This window comes from Motacilla alba, chromosome 1, assembly GCF_015832195.1.
Source record: "Motacilla alba alba isolate MOTALB_02 chromosome 1, Motacilla_alba_V1.0_pri, whole genome shotgun sequence".
NCBI classification, from domain to species: domain Eukaryota; kingdom Metazoa; phylum Chordata; class Aves; order Passeriformes; family Motacillidae; genus Motacilla; species Motacilla alba.
The window spans coordinates 74,659,942-74,684,995 of record NC_052016.1 but is presented as its reverse complement, the minus strand read 5'-3'; the positions used below and the strand labels follow the sequence as shown (position 1 = coordinate 74,684,995).

The 25,054-nt window shown below is 39.0% G+C and overlaps 1 protein-coding gene across 10 annotated transcripts in view; it reads left to right on the top strand.

Moving 5' to 3' along the window:
* KLF12 (Kruppel like factor 12) overlaps nucleotides 1-25,054 on the top strand; it is a 230,993-nt gene that overhangs the window by 72,921 nt on the left and 133,018 nt on the right. For 6 of the 10 annotated variants that reach the window (XM_038133346.1, XM_038133364.1, XM_038133292.1 and 3 more), the window contains one exon: nucleotides 16,898-16,987. In XM_038133346.1, coding sequence (XP_037989274.1) covers nucleotides 16,922-16,987 — 66 coding nt within the window. In that variant the 5' untranslated portion in view covers nucleotides 16,898-16,921. The other 4 variants (XM_038133326.1, XM_038133318.1, XM_038133356.1 and 1 more) reach the window with 4 other exon arrangements.

Here is a 25,054-nt window from a genome sequence, read left to right as displayed (position 1 = left end):
ACCATTTTAATGTGTGTATTTTCAGAAGTATGACACCAGTTTCCAAAGTGCCTAATGGGGACAAAAATGTTTAAATACATACTCTCAGGTTTACAGTTTGCAAGAAACAGAATAATCATCATTTCTCTTGAGCATGGTCCATCAAATAAAACAATTTATAAACAGATATACAGGACTTGCTACTTCAGCTTATTTAATAATGACCTCTTTCTGGTCATTAGTTATAAGCATGTAAGTTTGCATGGGGGAAAAAAAGATACTTCTCTTGTGTGGAGATACTAATTCTCAGTGTTATGAAGCATCACAACTTATTGTATTTTGGAGTTAATCTTTTCTTTATGATTAGGAGGAGAAGAATCTTCTCCATCTGAACAGTGGTGCTGATTAAAATACATCGAGCCAGATACTGAAATACTGTGTGTTCTTGTTTTCCTTTCCAACATATCTGACAATAAGAATTTAGTGGTAGAGATAAATGCATTTGGATTTTAGTATTTTTGACATCCTGTGGAGAGCATGATGTTGAACAATGGCAATTTGTCACTTCTCATATGATGGCGTAGAAGAATGTGTTAGAATTCAGTAGCTAGCACATAAGGAGAAGACAGTTAGTTTAATACTGATATCCACTGCTAACAGACCTGAATAATGATTCCACTGGATATGGTATTTCCTATACCCAAGGACATGTGTCTAAAAGAGAAAACAAGCTCCCAGTATTAATCTAAATCTCACTCTTGTGCTTCCCACGTGGTGATTCATTAAGTCTTTCTTACGCAGAGGTCTGGTGATGAGTCAGGAAAGGGCAAGTTCTCTGCTTTGAGGCTGTCACCTTCTTTTGAACTTTGCTATTTACTGAAGTTTTTTGGTGTTCAGTTTGATTGCAGTCAGCTACAGCTGTGATTTTAGTCAGCTGTGATGGACATGTGGGCATAGCTCCAGTGAAAACAAAAGCCTAGGCTTTCAAACATTATAGGTAAAAGTCCTGAGTTTCCACCTTAATTTTTAAGTAATATTAAAGTATTTCAGTATTTTTATTAGGGAAAAAAAAAACAAAAAAACCCCCAACCACTAAAGGCTAAACACATGACAAAAAGTGTCTTAGACATAACAAGATACAAAACATTATTTTTTCCTTGGCTTTGTTTGTCCTTTTTTTTTTTTTTTTTAAGAGTATGGTACAACCCTCAAAACCCAAACATTTAGAGTACAGTCTGAGTTTCATTTAAAATCATATGAACATGGGATTAGGTGTTTCTGAAGTGAGATGACAGTGAGAATCTCTCTTGCAAATTAAGAAGTAAGGAGTGCCGGTTGGTCTTAGGAAGACGAAAATTAACTTGGATGTGTAGGTTGTCTTAAGTGCAGTGGAACTGAGATGATGTTTGCTGAACTACTCTTTGGAGATTTACATAATGGATGAGATACAGGAGCTCCAGGCAGCATGACAGTGGAGTTTATTTTATCACAGGATGTAAAACAAGTGAATTGCCTTAATAATTTCTGCAGAAAGCAAGGGTAATCGTTCCTTTTTTTTTTTTCCTTTTTCTCTAAAGAAAGTAACTAAACCTTTCTTTAGAATGACCTGAATCCATTCAGCCATCATGCTTTCTTATTGAGGACTTTCAAAGCTCTTCAGGCAGGACAAGCGACATACATCTCTGAAAATATGTCTTGTATGTAGTAAAATGAGATGATAATTCATGACTTGATATAAGATGCTCATAATAGGTTGGGTAATTATTCTAAGTGTTATATATTTAAATATATGGAAAGCACTTATGAACCAAGCATACCTGCTGTTAGTTCTATAGTGGTAATGATAATTGCAAAAGTTTTAGAGCCTTTGTCATTTCAAAGTAGGTGCATTTTGGAAAGAAGCTCTAATGTTAAAAGGCTGCAGGGTCTAAATTTTATCAAACCAATTTACCCACTTTGGTTGGTGTGGATTTTTCTATTTTTCTACTTCAGCTGATAATATCTCTTCAGCATGGAAAATGGACAAGGAAACTGAAAAAGTGAAATAGTTAAGTGTAGGTGGTAATAACAACACCCAACTCCTGTGTGTCCTTTTCAGCTGTGTATTTGGCTTCAAGCAAGAGTCGGACTCTTATGTTATTCTGAATATAAATGTGCCATTGCTCTTTGATCTTTAGCAAAACTTCCTAACGATCAGGGCTACTTAGCACTTTTGCTTGAAGGGAAAGATTTGCTTTTGGGCATAGCAAGTTTCCAGAAGAGTTAATGATGTCATTAGGTTCTGGTTTTTGTGAGCTATATGCAGCTTAAGAATTCTTTTGTGCTAATCTTATGTCAGTTGCTAGTTCTTCTAAAAGAGCCCGGGCAAGTATTTCTTTATAAAATGTTGCACAGAAAAAATGCATTTTTTTACCTAATGTGAAACCAGGTTATCAGAAAAAAAAGTCAAAATTTATTGAATATGCTATTATGTGAGTTTCTGCTTTTGTTAATGAAAAAATATATTTCCAGTGATTTCAGCAGTGATGGACCATAGCTAGTCAATCTACTGGGTATGCTGTGCTCCACTCTTAATTCCCAGATGCGGGCTGGAATTAGGTCTGCCAGATTTCCTCTGGATACTGTATAGCATTAATTGTTTATCAGTTGATGTACAAAGTTAGATTTTTATTTTTGCTGGTTGAGGTTTTTTGTTTTTTTTTTTCTCCTGTGTTTGTAGTAAATGTGTTACTTCTGTCAAGTCACAAGTCTGTATCAGTAACAGTTACTGCAGTGTGGAAGGAAGGGCACCAATGTGATAACCCATCTGCTTATATTTGCTGGTGTCTCTCCACAGTGCCAGCCTGGTGGGATCAGAGACCGAGGAATCTTTTATAAGAACAGAGTTGTTTTCATCAGAAAGTGTTTTAAAACACTGAAATTCTTCCACCCCGTTGGCTCTGAAATCTCCCACGTGGGGATCTTTAGAGTAAATAAATAAAAGATCACACCAGGCAAATGTGATTTAAAGTGTTTGTAACTGTTCCCTAAACAGCAGTAAAATCCCAAATATGATATGAGCAAGGCAAACAAGGGGAAAAGTTCACTTCTGCCTCCAGACTTAGTATTTGCACTGTGTAGCTATGCAGCACGGGACCCTGTGTACACAGGAGAGGATTCTGAAGAGTCCTGGTGTCTGAAGGACATCCCCCTGGGTTAGGACAGCTTCCTCATGCCCTTCTTTGGGCTGTGTGTACATTTGTATCAGAGAAGTCTCTTATTTGTAATCCAAACATGAGTCACTTACCAGTATTTGTCTGGACAGAGACAGAAGTATTAAATCACTTGAGCTGGACATGACCTTAAAGATGCAGCCCCACTGCTGTGGGCATGGACACCTTTCACTAGACCAGGTTGCTCAGAGCACCATTCAAACAGGCCATGAACACTTTAGGGATGGGGCATCCACAGCTTCTCTGGGAAACCTTTTTCATTGCCTCACCAGCCTCACAGTAAAGAATTTTTTCTAGTATCTAATCTAACCCTACCCTCTTTCAGTTTGAAACCATTTCCCCTTGTCATGTCACTACATGCACTTGTAAAAGTCTCTCTTCATCTTTCTTGTAGGACCACTACAGGTACAGGAAGGCTGCTGTAAGATCTCGCTGAAACCTTCTCTTGTCCAGGCTGAACAATCCCAATTCTCCTAGACTTCCTTCACACAAGAGCTTGTAAACATCCTTGTAAACATCCTGGTGTCCCTGCTCTGGACTCACTCCAACAGGTCCTTGTCCTCCCTGTGCTGGGGCTCCAGAGCTGGATGCAGGGTTCCAGGTGGGCTCTCACCAGAGCAGAGGGGCAGAGTCCCCTCCCTGTCCTTGCTGGCCAGCTTTGGCTGAAGCCCAGGATATGTTTGGCTTTCTGGCCTGTGAGTGCACGTTGCTGGGTCATGTCCAGCCTCTCAGCCACCAGCACCCTCAAGCCCTTCTCTGCATGGCTGGACTTGGTCTGCTCTAGCATGACTGGTGATTTTCTTAAACTGTTTTTCATTTAGTTAAATATCCTGAAGGTTTCAGTTTCAAAAGTTTACAAGTTGTACAGATATTAAAGAGTAAGCATTTACTGCTGGTTGTGTTATTGACCATGAATTGTCTGCTGCCTTCAGCTCTTTCTGAGATAGCAACTCAGAAATGCTTATCACATTTTGATGAACCTCTATTCCGTGCTAGTGAGAAGTGAAGCCAGGCATTTCCTGTATTGGCTTGTACAGCTTTGAACCCTGGGGAACACTCCAGACAGTCCGCCAGGATTCTGCCCTGCATGGGTGCATGTTACTACTAACCTCTTAGTAGGCATTTCAAACTGATGAGCATGTGAAGTACTTACTGGTATCCACTTGCAAAATTTCAACAAAAACTATCCAATCCAAGTATAAACCTTTATATCTGACCCTGAAGCAGTTGTATGGCAGAATGAGAAGGATTTTTTCTAGTTCTAAAATGCTTGCTTTGCTCTTTTGAGTAGAGTTTTATAGGACTTGATAATTAGATATAGTCACAACAGTATTAACAGCGATGTCTTTGATTAATCTTGTAGTTCCTCACAGTTGAATGGCTGATATGACTTCTTTTTTTTTTCTTCACAGTTGTGGTACATTCTGGTTAATAGTTAAGTTTATGCTTTGAAGTAAGAGATTAATCCATTGATTTTGCAAGTATTCTTTCATGTTGCAAATAAATTTCGAGTTCTGTTGTTCTTCAGGCATGTGACCAACTGAGAGTTATCATTACTTAAAAAAACCCCACCAAAACAATAACAAGAATAAAACCCACCATAAACTCCCAAACAAGTGACAAAATACAAACAGGAGCCACCACCCCTGAATGTTTCAGACACCATTTTAAATTTAAAAATAAATAATGGTAGAATTTCACTTTTTTCCCCTCAAGAGTGGATAATTTATTCTCCCTGGCACCAAACAGGTGATAAAATTACCAAGCTTTTTTCTAAAATTCTTGAAATTATGAATTAATTAATTTCTTCAGACAGTTTAGAGTACACTTCAAAATACTAAAGGCATGCACATGCTCACAGACATTGGAGGGAAGTCTTGATGGTGCTGAGCCAGGGGATGAACGTTTTAGGGAACATCACTAACAGTGATGTAACTTTGATGCTTTTCATCACAAAACCCTGATTCTTTTAGCTGAAGTCCCATGAGGAGTGATTTTTAAAAAAAAGGTATATTTTCATGAAAAAAAATCTTAAAATTATTTTTAATTTACATGTGAAGTGGTGACTTGGCATGAGCTTTCAGCATAGAAAGCATTCTCGTGAATCAGCTACATTGATTGAGGGAATCAGTCACCAGATTTGTGTCCAGCATCATTCAGTGTCTGATAAACACTGCTCTTGATACAACTGTGGCTGTGATTTTAGTCGTGAGAATATTTTAGTAATGTTTATTGAATTTCAGCAACCAGAATAATGATGGAGATAGTTTGTCATGTTATTAATGTTTGAGGTCTGGGTATCTTCAGAAAGATGCAGTACACATAACACTCTATACAGAGATCGTTGCTTAAAAATATGAGCAACTTAACCCATCCAGTTCTTGCGGTGCAAAGTAAATCTAATAAAAGCATTTTAGTCTATGTGAGACATAGCTAATGTGGACAGGAAATCGTTTTCATCATTTTACACAGTGTAACTAAGCCACGTGTTGGGAATAAATATGTGATTTATACAGGCACAATTTCTTTTTATGTCCTAATGAGAAATGTTAAATATATTAGTATGACTTGGGGCTTGACACATGCTCTAAAGGCTGTGTATGATGCCAAGCAACCAATTATCTCTGTGCATTATTTCTTGAAAGCCTTGACACGGGTAAGGTCACTATACATTTTTAAAGGGAGTGTGATGCTAGGTTGATACAGGATGAAAGGATGATACAAATAACAACACTTTGTTAGATCTTCCTGCTGTGCAATGTATAATCAGGTGCTCTGACTTCAAGAACACTAATGAGGATTTAAAGACCCAGCGGTGCACATTTAGCTGTCACACATGATTCTGTCAAATGCTTTTGCATTTGGGCACCTCTGATGCAAGGTACAGTTCAAAAGCAGGTAGGAATGAATAGTTATATTGTGTAGCTTGGTGTAAATCTTCTCAGTGTTTCAGTGAGCATAGTAATGGGTTGCAGTGTGCTGGTGCTTTGCCAGGTGCTGTTGTTTCGCTGTGATTTTTCCCAGTTGTGAAGCTGGCCAGCAGCAGTAGTACGCATGGGCAGGCTGTATCACTGCCTGTTCAGCAATTGAGTAGTCACTGAGAGGAACAAAGGGAGAGGGCTCTGAAGTTATTGTTTGAAGTCCATACTAAGCTGTATATGCTGTGTGCTGACCATCTCATTTACCTCTGCAGTAAACGTCAGGTAGTGAAATCCTGCAGAAGAACAGACGGTGTAGGTACCTTTTACCTTTTGGCAGTGATCCATACCAGGTACTTGGCAGAAGAATGTCAGTTCATCCTGGAGTGCAGCTCTTGAGACCAGAATGCCATGGTTTAGAGCTGATTGAACTTAGATGTTTTTGGCATGTGTTAGCCATAAAGAAAAGACATAAAAATAGACACGTGTTTTCTGGTAGAACAAATGACCATCTACCTTACCTGGTTCTGCTTTCAGTAGTCAATAATGGATCCTTAGGGAAAGGCTGTAGCAAGGCTGTTGTATGAGTGATGGTATTGCCCCAATACTTCTTCCAGAAGTACTTCTGTGCACTTTCTTTGCATAGCCAGAGGCTATATCTATATTTTTGTGCTTAATGATAGCTCTTGGTAAACAAATCTGTAGAAAAGTCCAATTGTTTTTCAATATCCAGCCCATCAGACAAGCAGACTTGTCACGAGACCAGCTTCTCTCTGTGTGTAAGTTATGGCTTCCAGAGCAAATCCCATGGTTTCCAGTTAGCACCTGCTATGGGTAGGAGGTTGGACTGGAGATGTCCTGAAATGCTTTCCCACTAAAATATCCTGTAATCCTAAGAAAAAAAACAGCTTGGCTATAGCATGTATTGTTCCCCCAGTTTTTTTCCTGCTGTAAAATGACTTGGTATAAATGAATTATGCATTAGCTTGTCTTTTGCCTAGACACACACTCATATATTTTGTTTATAACCTCTAATTTAATATAACTGCCAAGTTGGATTGGCTTTATATAGGAAATTTGGTATCTCTGTCTTTTAAAGAAGTTTTAATGAAAGTTTAGATTGTCTGTTAATGTACTACTATATGTGCTACTTGTATATCTCTTTCTGATGTTTTCCAGATTTTTATGGCTCTGTCTAGAGTTACTTAAACTATTCTTTAATCTAGAAGTTTGCCATTATTTTGATAATTTGCATTAACTTTGTGCAGAGCACTTTAAATGTGCTTGAGGAATCACAGTTTCTTTGAGAATCTGTGGGAAATGCATGTTGGTGACATTTAAAACTTGTTAATTAGAAATTCTTAGCACTTAATTAGAATTGTCTTTAAAATGGGCCCTAATTCTACTATAATTTATTGCTTGTGTAATCTAATTTGGCAGTTTTGTACATAAGCATTTTGATCATTCTGTCTTGAGTAAGAAGGTACCTCGTGAGTAGTTAGGTATTGGCTTGATCTAGCAGTTGATGCAACCAGTCTGAGATCAAAATGTTATTTTATACAGTGTTTTAAAACATTTGGTGGATACTTAAAAATTCTTTGTAATGAATTGCAGTGCTTTGTATTTTATTCACTAAATGAACAGAAGTCAAGAGTTTCCCCTTCTTTTGAACAGTGTTTTCCTTTTTTTTTGGAGCCTTGTACTACTCACCAGCTTTAATATTAGTATTTTCTCAGGAGTTTCCACTGAAGCATGTGGGAAGCAGGAAACCTCAAACTATTGTTAAATAAAACAGAGATTGGGTTGGGACAGGGTGTTAAACATTTGCAGTTTGGGAGTTTCATCACAGCATACACCCTTTCTTTAAACATGTCAGAATAAGCAGTGAGTTTGCTCCATGGTGAGAAGCAGGTACAGCAATTGCTGCTCCTCCACATGTGTGTAAGGTGTGGGGAAAGGTCATGGAGTAATGCTTAGTTTCTGGCACATAGTCCAACTTTTTCATCTGAGTGTCCAGTCATTCAGTTTTGTTTAATTAATCCTGTGTTATTTTGGCCTGTCCTTGAATGAAATGAGCTTTATATATGCTTTTGCTAACTGACTATGCTTCTGAGGCTGAGACTGTGGTCACAGCTCTAACTGGCAGCTGGAACAGGGCCACTTGGTTTCACCACTTACTGCCTGTGGTATCTGTGACTTTGTACATGAACTGTGACAGATGGTTTTGGAGGCTCTGTGTGAACTCTCTGTCTGCTTCATGGGTGTGTCCTATGATACCTGGTGTTGGAAGGTGCAACTGCCCAAAAGGTGTTCTCCTCCTGTCCTCAAGGCAGCTGTTCCTGTCATGGGCAGCATGACAGGCTAAACTGGAAGTGAGCCACTGGCTTCTGGGAACAAATTGTTCTCGTATGGGTGTCATATACTGCTCTATTTTTAATAGTAAAACCCCAAAAGTTTTTAAAAATTGCGTGTAAACAAAGTAAATCTGAAATAAAAAATAAGTCTTAGCTGAAATTCCTGAATTTTAGTTGTTACAAAGGCTGGCTTTTCCTTGTTTCCCTTTTTGTTCTGCCTCTGTGTTGGAGCTCCCAGATCAGTGAGAAACAAGGAATTACCCTTACTTACCTGCTGCACAGAAGCAGTGCCAGTTGCCTAACATTTCTGTGGCTCAGCTGCTAGAAGGCACCAGGCATATTTAAAGTTGGCATAAGCTTATATTGCTCTCGTTCAAAGGGTACAGTTTGTAATGTCTGTGGTTTATAAGAAGCCAGATTTTGGCCCTGACCGTCAATTTATTGCCATGTTTTATTTTAGTGGAGTGAACATGGCACCTGGAGGACAAAAACCTCAGTTTTGTTGCTGAGCTGAAGGGTTGGGTATGATCCCATGCAGCAGTGGGACAGACAGTATTATTGGAAGTGTGTTTGTTTATTTTTCAATACAAATGGCAAGGGCTGGTGTAATTTCTGAAGCAAATGATGATGCCCAGACCAATGAAAGTGCTTCCGCGGTTGTTTCACTGCTCCCTCTGGAGCTTTGCAGTTGTAGAGCTGAAGGTGCTGATGCTTTGAGGTGATGGTCCCCTTTGGACTGCATGGAATGATGGTGCCAAGCAGATCCTGTAGAAGGTATCTTCTCTTCTTGGCAAAGAGCAACGATGTTTGGCCTGCCACATAACATGTCATGCAAAAATTTTTTGGACTAAACTGTTGACTACTGCTACATGCTAAATGCTCTTCTGTTCTTCAGCACACAGAATCCATGTTGTATCTGTCTTTATGGAAGCAGACTTTGCACAGTGGAAGGCGGGGGAACTGTGCTAGCCAGCTCCCTGTGCTTTCAGCAGCTAATTTTCTGACCAGAGTAGCTATAGTCAGAATTCAGAGTAAAATTGTAGTCACTGTGTATCTGCTGGCAAGCTCCTGGGCAATGCCATTTAATATTCATTTGCTCAGCAAGTACAAAATAGTCACAATTTAGACAACAGTGAAGGTAACCTTTAAGTAATATGTGCAAATTTGGTCAATGTAGTACTAGAAAAAATTTTCTGTTTCCTGTTCCAATTTTTTTTTTGCCAGGTGGTGAGGTTTGTTTTTAATTTCAAGCCTTATTCATCTTCAAACTCTTTTTTTAAGCTCTTCTCCAGTCTTGAGGGCAGTTGACATAGGATATTAGAGCACTGCTTTGAAAATTGAGCAATAATTTTTTAAAAACACTTGTCTTATAATAGTGGTCAAGGAGAAGTGGCAATCTAAATCAACTACTAGGGTTTTTTTTGTTGTTGTTTTGTTTTTGTTGGGCTTTTGGGAAAAAGTAATGAAGTTTGGCTTGATAGTAGTCTTTGCTACTTGTCTGTACTTCAAAAAACCTCAAAGGAGAAACTATCAAGAGTTAATTTTGCCATTACGTATCAAGTGTCCTGAAAAGACATATTTTAAAATAATGCTAGTGTAAAGATAAATGGAGTACATGTTTTCTGCACATGTACCCTTTCTTAAATATGTGCCACTCCTAAATCATGGCTCTTTGCCCGCTCTCTTTTTGATGGAGAGGTTGGGCTTTTTTCATTATGTGACACTTTTAAGTGCAAGGTTAAGAAGATCCACAGATACTTAATTAATTCATTGATATTCACAAAAATAAAATATTCTGTGAATGTTGTATTAGAAGGAAAACAATGAAGCCAATCATGTTAACAAAAGTTAAATGTGAGGCTGTGGTGTAAGTACTGTTGGTTGTAACTTGTTGTGTCTGAATTCTGTACCACAGGAAGGATCCATAATTCTTTGTAGAAGCACTAAAACTGGCGGGACAGCAGAGCTGATGTAAAGGGATTTTAAGCATCAAAGCTGACAGGGTTGCCTGCTGAGTTTGAGAAATAGCAGATTGGTTTCTAGTTGCCAATGCACTTGATGATCCTCTGTCACCTGGAAGCTGCTCACGTCTCTTCAGTTCTATTTATATTCCCTAAAACTAACCTAAACCCAAGCTAATAAAAAAGATTTTAGCAGCAAAATTTGAGATCTCTCTTAGCTTCAGTGAATATTGTCTCGACATGAAGTCTTTTCCTGGAGACAGATCTGTAAAAATATGTTGCAAATTACAACATAGCTACATCCTTAGGGATTTAAGTACTTCATAACTGTGGAAGTCTGCTGTTTTCAAAATTAGTATTATTTTCTTCAAGAGATCTAGGCAATGGACTAGGAATTTGAGAAACTTGTTTTGCAGATGCACATCTTTGTACTGGTATGAGTGGGATACAGCTGCACATGGTCTGGTATTTCTAGCAGGGATCTGAGCTTGGGAGCATGTGCTGAAGGCCAACCCTTGCATGTGCCTCAGGCACTGACAGCATCAAGTCACAGCCGCTGTTGAGGTCTGGGCTCTACCTGGCAGGCACGATCCTAATAAGAGACCACACTCAGAAGCCTTCCTAAAAAGCTTAGAGCTGTGATGCCTCCCTGTTCACTGGATGCCTTGCAGTCTGTGTCCCTTCTCACCAAAGAAAATTAATTTTGAATTGAAATGAACTAAAACCGACCCCACCCAGTTTCATATGAAAACAGTAAGTCTAAGGCTTTACTTCACTTCTTTTTTGCACAGATTTTTTTGGCTGTCCTTGAAGCATCAGTAAAGGCAAACTGTAGTTTTCTGGTGAATTTGACTGAAAATTCAAGTTTGGAGTAAAATACAGAACTACCAGAATCTCTGCTTTCATTATGAACACTTCACACAGCTATGGATATAATTACATATGATGAAGATCTTATGGCAAGACATGGGCTGTTACCCCCAGTTCCCTGGCAGAACTTCCAGATAAGTGCTTCTCTTCTAGCCACATGAATGTACTTTCTTTAACCTGGTATGTTTCATCTCAGAGAGAACTGCATTAAAGCAAATAACAGATCTCATTGTATGGTGTATAAAGGTCTTCAGAAAACTTAAGTTAGTTGACAGGTTTCCTTGGCTTCCTCTCCCTATGAAGATTGTTATATTTGATAAGAGATGGTAATCCTTCATTTTTCTATTATCCCTTGAAACGAAGAGAAAAAAACAATTTCACAGTTTGAAAAACTTATCTAGTCATACCATTAAAAGGTTCTACTTTACCTCGAGTGGATCACTTCACATTTTTTTGTCTTGTGTTATGCTGACTCTTGCTTTGATGAATAACTTCAGTGTAGGGTAATGTAAGCAAAGAGAATAATATGGATTTGGGTATACTTGTTGGAGAAAATCAAGAAGGTAATCTTATTTATAGGGCATATAACTGATATAGGTTACTTCATGGTTAGTTCAGTGATGTTTCTAAGATGTCTGTATAAAAAAGGAAGACTTAAAACATTGTGTTTATCAACTATCAAGGACATTGTTATAATAAAAATTACGCCAAGAATATAATGATGAATTAAGAAATTATGACAGCAGGTACAGAAGACTTGTGTAAAAAGAACCAGAAGATGAGGCAGAGAAAGTTTTGTGTCATAGGGATATTTAATTTCTCAAAATCAAAGCATGTCATGTTAAAAATTAAGTTGGTACAAAAACGTAAAGGAAGATTTGGAATGAAGCTGGGCCTGGGCAGAAGGAAGCTGGGGGTAGAGGTGCTTAGTTTTAGTCTTTGTTTCTCACCATCCAACCCTATTTGCAATAAATTAATTTTCCCCAAATCAAGTCCATTTTGCCTGTGTCAGTACCCCGTAAGTGATTTTCTTGTCTTTATCTCATTTCCTAAGCTTTTCTTTACTCTGTTCTTCCCTTGTGCTGTTGAGGGAGAGGTGGAATGCAGCAGTGGCTTGGATGGGCATATGGTAGATGGCTAAGGTCAAGCCCACAAGAGTTTTGAAAACTGAATTGTCAGCTGAGCCTTTTAGGTCACCACGGAAAAAAGCAGAACCATCAGTGTCTCTGTCTTACCAGTGTGCAGCTCTGTTCACACTTCAGTGAGAACTAAGTTCTCTTCAGTGAGAAGAGGGGGAGACTAAGCCTTTCATTAATGGCAGCAGTATCAAGCATCATCTGCCTTGCCTCTGTATTGCTTGTGTGTTCAGGAGTGGAACAAGACAAGGAGACTTTATTTCACAGGAATGTCAATGTTTGTCAATCCACTCAGGAAATGTGAGGTCTGAGTTCTGGGTACTCTGAAGCCTGAGCTCAGTGCTTGCTTTCTGGGGTTGCCAGGAGTAGGGCTTTAGTACTGAGCAGCTAGATGTGAAAATCTTGGAGAGTGGGAGAAAAAAACTATGATATGGGGTGGAGCTATCTGGTTTCTGTCATCTTATACATAGAAGAAATTATGAAGGGGGTTTAAGGGTGTCTTTGGTGGTGTCTCAGAAGGTCAGTTGTGGTATCAGATCCTCTCTGGTTGTTAAAAGTTTGCAGTGTGATTCTCAAAATTTATGGCTTGGCCAAATGAAAAACTTGCCTACAAAACCTTAGCACTTCTTGTGAAGGGCCAATGTCATAGTAGAGTAATTCGTAATTAAATAAACACTACAGGATACTGAGGGGGTTTGTATCAGGATGAGATAACAGGATTTGGGTTTTTTTTTTCTTCCTCTAAAGTAGCAAAATATAATTTGATTAAAAGTTGCAATGGAAAGCCATCCTCATGAAGAAAATGCCAGCACTGGCTGTAGAGGTGCTGTGCGGAAAATGTAGGCTTTTTAGGAGCGGGAGAGTCTGGTTATTAACTTTCTGCCATAGCTTCTCAGAAAAGCTTATAAGCTTGAAAGCTTATCTGTCTTGTGTAACAACTGCTCTAGTAGCAGTTGCCCATATAGACCTGGGTATGATTTGTGGTTTTAATTAATATTTCAAGGGAATAAATGTCCAAAAGTGATTAGTGGCAGGTTCCAGCGGATGGCACTGAGAAAGAGAGCATTATCTCTTTTAGGATGAGTTTCTCGTGCAAGAGAACAGATGTTTTGGTAAGGTCATGCAGTGTTTGGCTTGATTGTGTGCCCGGTTTAGGACATACATCTGCTGTGCATTTTACAAAGGTGGTAAAGGAGTCCACCAGGAGGGTTGAGGTGGGAGACTAGAAAAGGAGGGACTGTCACACAAATTAAGGTACCCTTCACCTGAGCAATTTTGGGGGCTGGAAATTTGCTACCACATTAATGAAGAAAATAGGGTTGCCTGAATAATGCATTGACTCAATACATCACATCACCTGTCTCTGCCAGTGGGTCTCATGAGTGTCATCAGTTAATGTGGGCACTGGAGCAGCCTGGCTTCACTCTGGTGTGGATGCTCCATCTGCTTGCCTGACTTTGGAGGCTCCTGGAAGAGCTCAAGTCATATCTCCAACCCCAGTGGGGGTAACTCAAGCCCCTTTGCCTTAGGTGATAGCCCACTCTATGCAACCTCAACAATTATACCTGGTTTGCTGCATGGCTTTGAACATACTGTAGTGCAAGCACTGGTTATGGCAGGAGAGCGCCGTTTGGAAGGATCAGCTCACTGGGTTGACTGTGTTTGGGCTGAATGTGTTGTCCCTGTGATCACACACAGACTGGATCTACTCAGCAGTGGCCTCTCAGGATGTGTTGCACAACGTACTTCAAGTTATAAATGCAGAAGAGATCAAATAGTTTGGAAATAATTTACTCCTGTGACTATTGCTCCTGTGAATTACAAGTTACTGGAAAGGCAGAGCTTTTCACAGCCAGAGTATTTGCTCTTCAGACCAGCACTCAAAAGGCTGCTTTAAAGAAATAAGATTTTTGGAGAACAAAAGGAGAAGTGAACACAATGAAAATTTAGTTAAATGTAAATGTGTTAAATGGTACATGAACTAGTCAGGTTTTCATGATTTATCAGTTTTAAACTTCAAAGGCTCTGTTTAGCTTGCATTTTTAAAACTAATGAGTTTATCACAGCCAGTGGGGAAAAAATGGTTCGAGTATATCAGCTGTAAATTGGTACAAAGCACTAAAAGGGACATTAGCCTCTAATCAGATTCTAACAGTTCATTAAACCTGCCTTTCCTCTCTGGCACTTTGTCTTCCCCCCTCCTTCTGCCTGTGCCTCCTGTGTAAGCCAGCCTTGTCCCTTTGCTCAGGCGGGTAAAACTTCCTCAGGGACACGGTGCAGCATCAGCTCATCCTTCTTTGTCTATGAGCTAAACAGCCTAGGGGATGTTTGATGATGGTGTATTCCTGATCTTGCTGTAAAATTCAACTGTGCTGCCTATAAATCAAGAAAGCAGAGGGACCTCTCAACTTGCAAAATAGGCACTGGGGGAGCCAGGAATGCCGCGCTAGCTTCTGCTCTTTATCCACTTCAAACCACATCCAAACTGATGGGGCTCAGTGACACCTGTGATCTGCTGCTAATATGTAAACAGTGCAGGGCCCTTGCTGGGGAGAAAGATGTAAAGCCAGGCACAATTTCATCCAGCTTCTTTGTAGCATCAGAGACCCTTCCTGCATTTTTTCTACCTCGTGCCTCAAACACTGAATAAAGATCAAGGTGCACAAAATAATTTGGTCAGCAAACATAGGAAGAACTTGTTTTTCTTCCCCTTCCTCTTGTGTCAACCTTTAAAAGTACAGTAGATGCATAGCAGTAGCATAGCAGGGAGTGAGGCATCGCAGTAGCTTGACTGGTTTCCATTCTAACATGTTTGAACGCAGAGGTGTCCTGCTGAAAATTAGTTGTTCTAAGTATTTAGAGCTTTTTGTGAATGATCTAAATCTACTTTTAAAGGAAAGAAATAGAGATTGCACTTGCTTATCTCTGCTTCACCATGAAGCTTCTTCCAGTCCTGTAGTAAGTAACCACAGCTCTGGGTGCTAAAATACACAGGACTTAAAGTGAGGGTGACAGGGATTTTTAGCAGGTCATTTGTTCTGCTTTTGGCAGCATGTTGGGCATATCAGTTTCCCTTTTCAATATGTTCTCTAAATTACAGTAAGGAGTATTCAAAAAATAAACAGTTTCTTCAGTATTTATATCCTGGAAAGTGGAGGCCCTGGGATGAGGTGTATCGATTGGGAAAAAGAAAATGTTTAAAGTAGTTTAAGTTTTTAAAATGTACTTGGGAGCTCCATTCCTATAGACCATTTTCCTTAAATTCCACAGAAGCAACCATGATAAGAAGCAGGACTACAAATGCATTCCTTATGAATAATGGCACCACGCAGTGCTGAATGGATCTGCTGCCTGTGAAACGCAGGGAAAATATTTTTTTTTCCATTCTCACGCAGTTAGAGGACTACGAGGTACCAGAGCAGAGCTGAGTTTCCAGTCTAGAGTCTTCCAGACAGGGCTGCAGATTAATAACTGACTGTGAATTAGTCACTTGTAAGTGAAGTGTGCTCCAGTTAAATTATTTGAAAAATGGGTGTGATGTCTCCACATTTCTGTAGCACTGACCTCTGGATTTGTAAGCTCACGTTCAAGCTTGAAGGATAAAATGGTTTTTATTCTCTCTGTGTTGTCCAGACTAAATGGCAGCTGAAGACACTTGCTTTCAAACACCAGCCTTGAGCCTTGGCTGGAGTAGAAAATTGATTCAGGTTGAGGTACTGTTTCAATTGAAGGCACAAGAGGATTGTTTTGTATGTCCTCATAAACTGTTCCAGTAACAGCAGGAATGTTGATTCAGGGGAGCACAGTTCTGCAAGTCCTTCTTCAGCTTGAAGCTCTCAGCATATAGTGCCCATAACTACATGGATGATTTTTAACATTTGCTTTTTTATCTCTCTCAGAGATAATTTTTATTGTCTCAGAGGTGTGTGGAGATTTTCATTAGCAAATGCTGATAACTTTATAAGACAATGATAAGAAATTTGAGCAATTGTGTATTAATTTATAATGTGTATGGCTACAGGCCTTCTCTGTAACTTCTCTCCATGTAAGTTTTCTCTACTAGAAGTACAAGTGTTTTGACTGAAATCAACTATACCTAAGCATACTGCCAAAACCTTCAAACTGTTTGACACCAATGCTTTCCTTTCCAGTTCTAAAGTAAGGAATTAATATACGTGTACCTGTGTAATTAATTTCAAATTACAAAATAGTAATTGGAGATGATTTTTTCTTGTAGCTTACAAAGACTTAGTTCTCTTTTATGGATAACTGAAAGTATGATTTACTGTTTTAGCAGAAGTGGTAACTTGGCAGCTACTCCTTGAAATTACTATTACATCTTTCTCATTAATTTCATTTCCGCTGAAAGAAACATACTTCTACAGTATTGTAGAACTTTAACCAGTGAATTGAAACAAGTGGTTTTTTCATGATTTTTTTGATTAACCTTATCCTTTTTTGCCTTAGGACATCAGCGCCTTTGAGAACAGAATGTTAATGCTTGATGGGATGCCGGCAGTCAGAGTCAAAACAGAGCTGCTGGAATCTGAGCAAGGGGTAAGCAGAGGTTTGCGTGACCTCACTCTGGTAACCCTTCCCCAGCTTCTCTGTGGTTAGCTGTCCCTCCCATTTTCTTTCCTATGTTTTGCTTTATTTCCACTGTTCTGGATCATATTTTCTTGGGACTTGTACTGGTGAGCATCTAGTTTGATCTGCTGGGAGCACAGAACACAACTATGCAGAAGACTTACTGAAATCCTCTGGGATAGCTGGGACACTGTTGGTGTAATTTTACACCTATTTAAAAAAGGTGCAGTTTAATTAAAAAAAAAAAAAAAGGAAAGGGAATTGATTTCAGTAAAGGAAACTGTATGTCTGGGAAGTCCATATATGTATGTATATATCTTTGCTATTCTGCCTTTTTGGGATATTTGCATTACTGCAATTGTTTAATCCTTTTTATGCTCGTCCTACTCCATTTTCTGTTTGTGGAAACCTGCTCTCTGTCTGGTGAAATGCACTTGTTTATCATTAAGATAAGAGGACTAAAGCTGGTATCACGTCAGCTGTTGGATGTGGTACAGATCATGAATTGGATTTTGATTTTTTTTATGCAGAACTTGGTATTGGAGTGATAGCTTTTAGGAAGATGGGCAGGTATTTTCTTGCATATGTGGTATCAATGATTGTAGATTACAGCAAGGGTATCTGTTTTAATGGACTTTTTGTTATCATGAAACTTTGTTTCCTTGTGTACATGGTATGTTATTCCAAAGAATCCAAGCCACTTTACTAATCTGAAGACAGATAACTTCAACAAGCAGCCTAATAGAAGCAGTGATGCTATTGCCTTGTAGGGATGGGCTTTCGCCTAATGCTGTTACTTGTCTTTTCCTCTTTCTGCTACTTTCTCAGTTATTTAATTGAGAATTCGAATGATATGGAAAAGAGGGAATTAACTTTCAGGATTACTTAATTTGAAGTACTTGCAAGGAAATACTAGTTATTCAGGGTGGTTTTGACGCTTTAAGTTTGAGGGGAAAAAAAGGTTGGCATTTAATCGAGTGCTTGCTCGCCTCTGCCTTCTTGAGAGCAAGTACCCTCAGAAATTACTCCAATACAGTGTAGTTTGTGGGAATGTAAAAATTGAACTATTGTATGAGCCGCGATGATGAAAATACAGACCCATTCATTTTTAATACCTTCTGGACACTTTGCATTATGTCTTTGTATGTAAAAGAGACGTTTCTATATAGTGTTCAGAAGACAAAGGTTTCCATTGCCAATTGCCTTTGTTCAGTATAAAATAAATTCTGTGCATGATACATATTGCTGGGTCCTTTATGAAGAGTACTTCCTTTAGCAAACCGTGTGTTGTTTCTGGAAGACCCTACTTGGTGTCTTAGGAACTGGAAGGAAATGAATAATCTATATAGTTTTTTAATTTCCTTAGAGTTTTTTAATAAAATTTTATGGACTTCTATATAAGCAGAAAATGATGTCACTTTTTCCCCCAGTGACTGAGCCATTGGACAAAGAGCTCGTTTGATTTTGAATTTTATGCACTTTAGTACTAATTAAGTAGTGTCTGGTCAAGAGTCTCTGGCACCTTTATGATTCTTCATTAGGGAAGAATCAATAAATACAAAATGAATTCTCCAGTTCACTAGCAGAGGAGCTGGCCATTAGGATGGCAATTTTCCAGCAAACAGCTTAAACTCTAAAGAGAGCTGTTTGAAGCAGATGTTTGGCATGTACTTTGGAGACTGCTTTGAATATGTAGATGTTGGTGTACATAACAGGGACAAGTGTTTGAAGGATGTGATTACCAAAATCAGCATGTGGAGCTATTTGGGAAGATGAAAATCATAACTGGGAAGCATGAAGTGCAAACTAAAGTGTGATCCAAGTAGTAGGAGTTTGAAATTTTGGTGTCTGTCTGTGTTTTTACAGCGCCCAAAGTCCCTAGAGTTGCACCTCCATCACAGCATATGTGTGTACAGGGAGATGTGACTTCTACTTGAAACTTTGGGAGCTAGGATGGCATTTTGAGTCTTCTGAGCATAATGGCCAAACCTTTATCACTTAAGAACTGAACATCAGACAAACTCTTCCAAAACTCGGAGGAAGACGTTTGGGTTTTTTGCAGTTCTGGCTTGGTATCAGCTGTTAGGTCTAGGTTTGCTCTCGGTTTGCAAGGGCAAAAGTGAGACATGGGTTAAGAGTTATGTAAAAAAGGTTTCATCTGTGATAGGAGAATCATGAAGGCAATATCAGTTGTGGAGGACGGAAAGCAACAGGGTCTGGAGCACCAATGGCCCTTGACCAGGATGGTGAGCTTTGCTCTATCAGACCAGAGAACACTGAGTTGTCATGCTCTGCCCATGAGGCTTTAGGGTGCTGTTGTCTTAGAAGTGCTACAGACCACTTGGAGTTGTTTCCTGTTTAAGTCTGAGCCCATATTTCAAATAAACACCTTCTTAATTTTAAAGAATTTTTTTAAGGAGATGTGCCTGTTCCTTGTAGGAATGTTGAAAGCTTTTCTGCAGGACACATGAGTATGTAATCCAGAAAAGTTGTTTTCTCTGTAGTTGTGCCTTGGATAACTCTACCTTGTGATTCATGGCCTCCAAGGTGGGCATCACACACGGGACCTTCCTGGGAGAGTTTGGGTATTGTCTGGTGATTTATGAATGCAGGACCATGTTGCACACCCAGCTGGTCCTCCCCTTGACCTATTTACTTAAAGAAGTAGAAAATACCCAGCTCACAATTCTTGGAAAAATGAAAAATAATCATTCCAATAACTGGACAACATGGAAGTAAAAAAAAAAAAACCTCAAAAGGAACATTCCCACCTACAGAACCAAAATAAAAACACAATTGGAAAAAAAAAATGTTTTTCGAGAAACAACACCAGCTTTTAACCTTGAGTTACTTTTTCACTTACTTTTTGTGACATACAGTTGTGGTGAAAAATGTGCTATGTCGCAATGTGCATTTCATTCATAAGAAGTTAATCTTCCCTGTACTGCTCTGGGCAGCTTGGTCTTCACCAGGTTGTCTCACAGATACTAGCACTTCTTGCTGTATTTGGATACCAAGCTAGGCAATCAATCCATTATATTCACTTGTTTCTGGTTTTAATTTGGAGACTTTAGTCTTTTTGTAAAAGAGGTTAAGTGTAGTGTAAGGTTCTTCTCTACCATTTGTGCATGAGCTCCAAGATTTTTTAACTTTTGTGTTACATGTTTTGTTTTGTTTCATGATTGCTCTTTCGCTGTATTTGGGTGCTCCTCCAGACTTGGTCTGATACCACTGAAAAGTTCTTTAAGTAGTTTTCTTAAAAAGTAGTCTCAGCCCTTACACTGCACAAGTGTTACTTATCTGGAGCAAGTGAAGGTGAATTTAAAATGCAATACTGCAAGAGTGATGTGCAGAAAAAGTGTAGTTCAACTGAGATTTTGGGTTAGCCTTGGGAAAATGAAACTTCGTGAGGTACTCCCACCTGCAAAGCAGCCCAGTCTCTAACTGAGTCTGAAAGGAAATTGGAGCTGACATTTCAACTATGCCCCATGCACTAGATCCTTGGAGCCTGTGACTGGAGAAGAGGTGAGCAGGACTCTGAAACTGCAGCCTGTGTTGGTGTAGTGAAGACAAACCTTTACCAACCCGGATTTAAGACAGTCAGTTAAAGTTAGATCATTGTGGGAGACTAAGATTTAGGCAGTCTAAAAAGAAGACATGCCTTATGAGATAGAGGTTACTAGGCAGATTTGGAACAAAGAGGTATTTACAAGGGAAATGGATTTTCTCTTTGCTTTGGAAAAAAGTTGAAACAGTTCTGCATTGTTTTATTGTCACAAATTTAGAGTAGTTTAATGCTTTTCAGAAGGCCATCAGCATTAGCAAGAACACATGCTTATTTTTCCGGTGAACTACTGTCCTTAATTTTGCACAGGAGATTTAATGCAGTCTATTGTTTGAGGCTTCAGGAAGACACAGTGCTGCTTTAATGACTTTATCACAAATGAAAAAAAGACATTACATAAAAGATATCGCATCGCCCTTTAACAAGGCTTCATTATTATCTCCCCTACTGTGGAACAGGAGCTAGCATTGCTAATAAATTGGGAGAATTACTTTAGAAATATGAATTTGCTTATCATTTAATATCCTCCAGTGACCTACAACTTTAGATCTTTTGGGCTGCAGTAAAATCTCTCAGTTACCAGCTTCAAAAAAGGACGTGAACAAGGTGGTCCCTCCCCATGAGGCTGAAGGTGGGGTACTTCAGCAGAAAAAATAATCTTCATTCTTTGTGCCAAAAACGATTCTGGAAGTAATACTTCTTATGGGGAAAATGTGGGGAAGCTGGATTAATGTATTGGTAATAAAGACTGGATGGAGAATTTGTTAGATGGTGACTGCTATTAAGAAGTTAGGGTGAATAGTGTTGACTGGCTTCAGTGTGGAGTTTGAAAATCCTGCTAGTCACTGCAGAATGTGGCCCAGTTTCTAAAAATTGGTAAATGTGTGCTTCTTAGTGTTCAGTTGCACTTTTTCAAGTATTTGCTGAGTTGGGCTGTAAGCTGTTGTTAAAAGGAGATATAAATGTGGGACTTAGATCCCACAATCAATCTTCAAATACAGAGAATGATGAACTGCTAATTTTCATCAGTCTTTTTGTTTCCAGATCTGCAGTCTCATCTGTTCCTTTGCCTACATTTTGTTCTCTCAAATCATCACTAGAGGATTATATATCTTACTCTGAAGTCTCCTCCTAATTCTTCTTGATCTGTCTACATTCAAATCACTTACCATGACTGGATTATGAAAAGAAATTATTAAAATGACAAAACCCTTTAATAAGCCAATATTGTTCTGTGTCTTTCATAGCCAGCCAAATTATCTTCTTGTCTCGTATCTGAAAAATGCCATCCATCCTTGCGTTGTTATATTCATAAACATGTTTTACCTCAGCCTGAGTAATACTGACATAAATCTCTTATTTTTAAAGATTTCCAAAAATACCTGTTCACATTCAGTTGAGAATAGTCTCAGTAACAAAGCTTACTCCATGGCTATATGGGGAACTGTTTTGCAGTGATTCATTCAGCTTGGGTACATTCTTTGTATTAGTAGAAGAAAGAGCACTTCTGATATTTGCTATTGTCATTTGTGAGTTTCTGCTTCATTCAATTACTTACTTGTTTTCTGAATTCCTTAATATTTAGCATGACTGATTTGGGGAAACAAGTTGTGTGTGGACAGTGTGCGTGCATCAATCTCTTCTGCAAAGAAAGGCCGTCTTGCTTTCTGTTGGTTTTCTTCATCTTGCAGTTGGCATCACTCAAGGAGTGATGAGGTGTTAGAATCACAGCTGGTACAATTCGTTGGTTGCTTTATAGTGCCATAAATGTAGAACAGTCTTCAGAAAGAGGTCAAGATCTGACTCCAGATCCAGTAAGGCCCTAACCTACAGGGCACGATGCAAAGCCCTGTGAGAGGTACTTAAGGAGATACAGTGTATTTCCTGAGCACAGCTGAAGGTTGTGTTTGCAGCCCAGAAGGGTGCAAGTCACATCCCAGAAGGGTTATATCAGTCGGATTAAGTCAAATCAGGCATCTGATTTGACTTAAGCTGTTGAGTAATTAACACAAGCTGTTGAGTAATGTTTCTTGTTGAGTGGAAACTTGTATGAAGAAAAAAGGTAGCCAATTCCTACATCTTTGCTGTCATCCTGGCATTCTTGCTCAGTCCATCACCAATGACTCAATGACATTGGGGAGTGTAAGGTCAACTGATCACTGGTCGAAAAAAAACCTACCCAAAGGGAGAAAGGGAATGGTTGTATATGTCCTGCCAGTTATACTTGCAGGTGAAGTCATGGGTATCCTCTATTATATGGAGATGGGGAGAGTGGGAAAAAGATCCTGGATGCTGCTTTTGGTTACAGCTGGTGACCTGTATCTGGAGCTACATCCTGAGACATTTTTACTACTTCTGAGACCCCAGCTGCTCACTTCTGGCATGTCTCTGCACTACTGCATTATCAAACACTGAAGCTTTTCAGTGTTTCATGTTTCTTATTCCTTTTGAAGTCAGCTCATGTGTAGGGGGCCAAGGGGTTTTGTCAGGGATGTAGGTGTGGTTTCCTTATTTGTTTTTTTTGTTTTTTTCTCTCCAGGCATCAGACCCAAAACTGAAATAGAAAGGTAATACATTTAAGACTAACAGGACATTATAGCTTAACCAGCTCAGCACACTTGCCAAGCAGTCTTTTTGCCAAGTTAACCAAGATTGCAGACTAAAAATGCTGGTGGGGGTTGTAAGATGTATGATGCTGTCTGAAATTCACACTAAGTGAAGTATCCCAGATCCTCTGAGACTTAATTTACTGACCGCTGCCTGCCATTGCTTTCCTTTCCTAGGCAGCTAAGTTGAATGTTACAGAGCACAGCAGGGAATGTGCTCCTTATTCTGTCTGGTATTGTTTGTTGTGTGTATGGTAGGAACAGGGGGATTTTCACTTGTGGGTGAAAACTTAATTGTGTGAGGCATTGTACTGATAAAGGGGGGTCCCAGGGTATCTAGGTTTAATTAATCAGAAGTTTAGACAGTCTTTTAATGGTGTTCTTCAGATGTTGGTGTCTGTACTTATTAGGAATTCAGCAGCAAGTGTAAAGGAGTGAAGCAGAGGAAGATCTCTGCTCCAAACAATGTGTGTTTAGTCAACAGTGCCCTGCTCAAGAGATTTCCTATGTCTATAGTAATAGAAGAGCAGAAATAAGATGGTTTCAATTACAAGAAATTTAGGTTTTTATGAAGAACTATTTGGTAGAGGAGAAGGATAATACTTTGTCTGCCAAGACTGGAGAAATTTTCATAGAAAATGTGGGATGTTACCCAGAAACTAACATAGCTTAATATTGTTACAGTTCCATAGCAAAAGCACAGTTACAGAATATATCATGTTAGATACATAAATGGATATGTTTTATGTGCTTACATGGATTAGGAAAGTAATGTTGCCTTTGAGAGAAGAAAAGTTCACCCTTTGATTGGAGCATAGTGCTGAAGTTCATTGCAATATTATAGTTTGGTTGCCTTCTATCCCCAGTCAACTATTTTGTGAGCTCACCTTCAAGCCAGTGTGCTTTTTTGATGACATATGACCTCTCAGCTTGCACTGCTACTAGAGCTTATGATAGGAGTCTCGTGGAAGATTTATTCAGCTGAGAAACTGGGCATAAAGAAAAACAAACATGATATATACAAGCTATATATCTGTGGTTACTGTGAATTCCTAAATCTACATTTTGGGTTGAAAATAGATTCTTTTTTCAAGATGTGAAAGGTCAACATTTCCATTACTGCACTAAAGAAGTAATTGAAGATGGTTTAAAAAAAATCACAAGAAAGACTTTAACCATCAAACTATCTACAAGTAATGTAAATCCTCGATATACCAAGTTCCCATTATGCTTCTGTGTGCTCCATTTCTTTCTCTTTGGGGAATCCAATATTGACAGTTTATCTGTAATTTTGATTGAGCTTGCAATCCTAATTGAGGAACCAGTGAGGTACAGATTTTTGCTTTTATGCATCATACCAGAAGGGCATTAACACTGTAGTCATGGGAGCTCAGAGCATGCTGTATATCAGCTGGTACACAGCACGGTATTCTAAAATCTTGTTGCACCTCTGCCTTGAAACTCATCACAGGTCTGTGTTGTTCCATGTCACAGGGCAGTGGAATTCTAAGATACAGCAATGAGCATTTTAGACTTCATGGGTGAAACTATTATTGGCATATGAAAAGCAGTTACTCTTCTTGTCTGGTAACTTGCCTGGTTGGGCATCTGAAGTTTAATTCAGGCTGCAATGGCAGTGAAATTCCATAGGTTGTAAGTGTACATAACCCGTCTGTTCATATTAAGAAACTGAGGAAGGTGAGTTAAGTAATCTCACTTTTCTTAAAAGAAAGCTACCTTGAATTACCTCTTGTTTATCTCTGTCTGTGAATATATATATGCATGGGTAGTGCAGGCCTGCTGATGCATGCTAACTTTTGTGGTACAGAGCTCTTGATTAAAATTGTTTTCCATTGAAATGTCTCT